General features: G+C 30.9%; 1 protein-coding gene across 2 annotated transcripts; it reads right to left on the bottom strand.

Annotated features, from left to right (window-relative positions):
• Positions 1-7: 7 nt before the first annotated feature.
• On the bottom strand, positions 8-2067 carry LOC116850727. Of its 2 annotated transcripts, none has more exons than XM_032829338.1 (2): positions 666-2067; positions 8-214 (listed from the first exon to the last, which is right to left on the bottom strand). In XM_032829338.1, the coding sequence occupies exon 1, from the start codon at positions 2002-2004 to the stop codon at positions 703-705; it is 1302 nt and encodes a 433-aa protein (XP_032685229.1). In that variant the 5' UTR covers positions 2005-2067; the 3' UTR covers positions 8-214; positions 666-702. The 2 variants fall into 2 exon arrangements, with proteins under 2 accessions (XP_032685229.1, XP_032685230.1); XM_032829339.1 differs by having other exon boundaries at positions 8-211.
• Between the last annotated feature and the right edge of the window lie 804 nt (positions 2068-2871).

Here is a 2871-nt window from a genome sequence, read left to right as displayed (position 1 = left end):
CATCGGCGACCCTTATAATACTATTTTGCGCATAATGTCACATCTATTACGTACGGATGTATACCTGACAGATTTAAATTATTAAAATTTCCTTCCGTGCTTCTCTCTATTCTTCCCAAATATGATGTATATTCCAATTCGATTTGTCAAGTATGATACTTGCTAGGTCGCTGCAGAGTTCCAGGGGTGAGCTTCCATGTATCTTTTCATGCTTCTTGTAACAAAAAGAAATCATTGAAAACAAAGTTATCAAATTTGTGCTGGGCAGTTTGCAAACATGACAAACGTTTGGATGGAAAAACTGATTATATTTATATTCTGTGTATGGATTATCAAGAGTTATTATTTCGCCTATACTCGTCGCGACATGGCTTAGTAATGACGTTCATGAGTATGTTATTAGCAACATTTATTTCGATATAACGCGCAAAGCTCGGTAACTCACAGAATATAACAGAAACTTGTTTGCGAGTTATATATAGATGTATAAACAATAATAGTAAGACAATAATGCTATTGTATATTTTGAAAATATGAGAAACAAAATACTGTTTACGCTTGAATATATACCCCAGTAAAAAATTTCTTATATATTTTCGAATATTATTAAAAATTGTGTATCATCAACTATATCAAAATGAAGATAGCATCAAATAATATATTACCTTCAACATTTGACTGGGTCGGTCATGTAATTTAAATTCAAAAATACATAATAAAATACGCATTTCGGTAACAACATCCTCCAGTTACATAGTTTCTATATGGCCTACACCCGCGGAATTTATTTTTTCTGTACAAGCGTTTTTTAGTTTCGCCTGTTACCTCTTCTATTTTATTTATATTTCCTTTCACTGTCATTTCCGTGTCAGCGGTTAAAAGTAATGGGCGCCTCTGGGCTATTATTGCTGTTATAGATCCAAGCCATGTTCCCATGGAACTAATTCGTGTTTGAAGTATAATCACATTTGGTGGCTCATATGACTCTGAGCGTACATACGTGTAGTACGTTTCTGATACATTTTTAACATAAAGTTTCTGTCCATATGTACGGCACGTTGAACAAACAGACCCTAGATCGCGCGATTCGAAAATTGGCGATTTTATAAGTACAATATGCAATTCCTTTATTCTTCTAGAGAAATGTAAGAAAATATGCCAAGTTTGCAAAGATATTACATCTTTTCTGTTTGCGTCTATAAGATGAACAATGTATTTATCTGTCTTCATTGTATCATATAATATATTTGATTCTTTCAACGCGTAGAATAATGTTAGCGGATTGGATATAGCATCAGAATATACATATTGCTCGAATGTCCAGGCAAGAGTTGAATTAGGATCATCTAACATCTTACGATGAGTATATGGATCTCTACTGAGTACATAGCTATTAATAAATGTAATATTGTCATGAAAATCTTTACTATAAGGGAATTTGGAGAATTTCCTATTTTGATTAATCCATGTCTCTATTTTGTCGTTGATAATATCACTTATATTCATGTTCAGTAATACCAACAGCTCAACGCACTCTTTCCCATGTCCTTTCCATACACTACATAGTATTTGGTGATCATTACAAAAATTGGCTGAATAGCAAATGTTGCAAGGACTTACGTTTATCTGTCGGTAACATACATAACACGTCTTTGCACATAATATCATCTCTTTTTCGTATTGGTATACGTAACGTGACAAATTAGGCTGTATTCGTTGTAAAATATCGTCCCGTGATGCTATCCAATGTTCCAAGCTAGGATACGTATCCGAGAAAGATTTTTCTGTTATTATCCTTGCCACAGCTATGCAGAATTCCGAGTGCAAGATTCTGTGTATCTCCTTATGCTCCTCTGAACAGTAAGATATCAAATTACAGAGATTACACGTTATCAAGTATCTGCTGGGATTTTTGCAAACATGACAAACGTTTGGATTGAAAAATTGGTTGTATTTGTCTTCTGTGTATGGCCCAGCAAAAATTATTACTTTTCTGTTGTTCATCGTTATAAGTATTATTAATTATTATTTATATGAATACTGTTTGTGATATTTACTTCAGAGTAATGCGCGAAACTGGACAACTCAGCTAGTGTCACAGAAATATTTATATGGATTAGATATAGATATTTAAACAATAATAGTACACGGGACATTATAACGGATACAATATGTTTATATCGAAAAAGTTGTTGACAATATATTGTAAATATTCGTATGACACAAAATAGTGATATTCGGTAGTGTAGGGAAACAATATGATACATTCCTTATTAAAATCTCGTTGAAAGATTGAAAATATACTACAAAATTTATCAAGACACATATTAGTAAATTTGTGATAATTTCCAGTGAAAATTAATAATATTATATAAACTAGTAATATTTTTGTAATATATTTTAATGATCATTTTAAATGAATTAATCCATTAAATAAAAATTTCTTTTTATCCGAAGCCTTCAGTTTTCTATTGTTTTGCCAACGGTAGGGATTACTTAACGTTGAAAATGAAGCTACAGACGGTTATCTAAATGGATCTAATTATGTATTTTTAAGATTTGCATAGTGTATTGTAACATAGTATATTATATGTTACAGAATATTGTAACTAATATATTTATTCACAAACATTGAAATGGTGGATCAACATCAGATATGCGACAAATATTGATATAATAAATATTAGTGCATCAGTGATTACACCACTGATTCTCAACTTTTAACGAAATATTATTATGATTTATCTGAACAAGAAACGGTTTAAAACAACTTACTCAATAATCAAAACTTCAAAAAGATTTTGAAATATTATTTTAAATATTAACCTGTTTTATCCTGTTTTAAATATTAATGCTTTTTTATCGAAAAAC

This window comes from Odontomachus brunneus, unplaced genomic scaffold (genome assembly GCF_010583005.1).
Source record: "Odontomachus brunneus isolate Ranch 3 - 2012 unplaced genomic scaffold, Obru_v1 Obru_scaffold_154, whole genome shotgun sequence".
Lineage (NCBI taxonomy): Eukaryota > Metazoa > Arthropoda > Insecta > Hymenoptera > Formicidae > Odontomachus > Odontomachus brunneus.
This window is presented reverse-complemented; position numbering and strand designations above follow the sequence as displayed.

What these genes read in the sequence shown, in the direction of transcription:
- LOC116850727 (XM_032829338.1), bottom strand. Translation starts at nt 2,004, where the DNA reads ATGAACAACAGAAAAGTAATAATTTTTGCTGGGCCATACACAGAAGAC.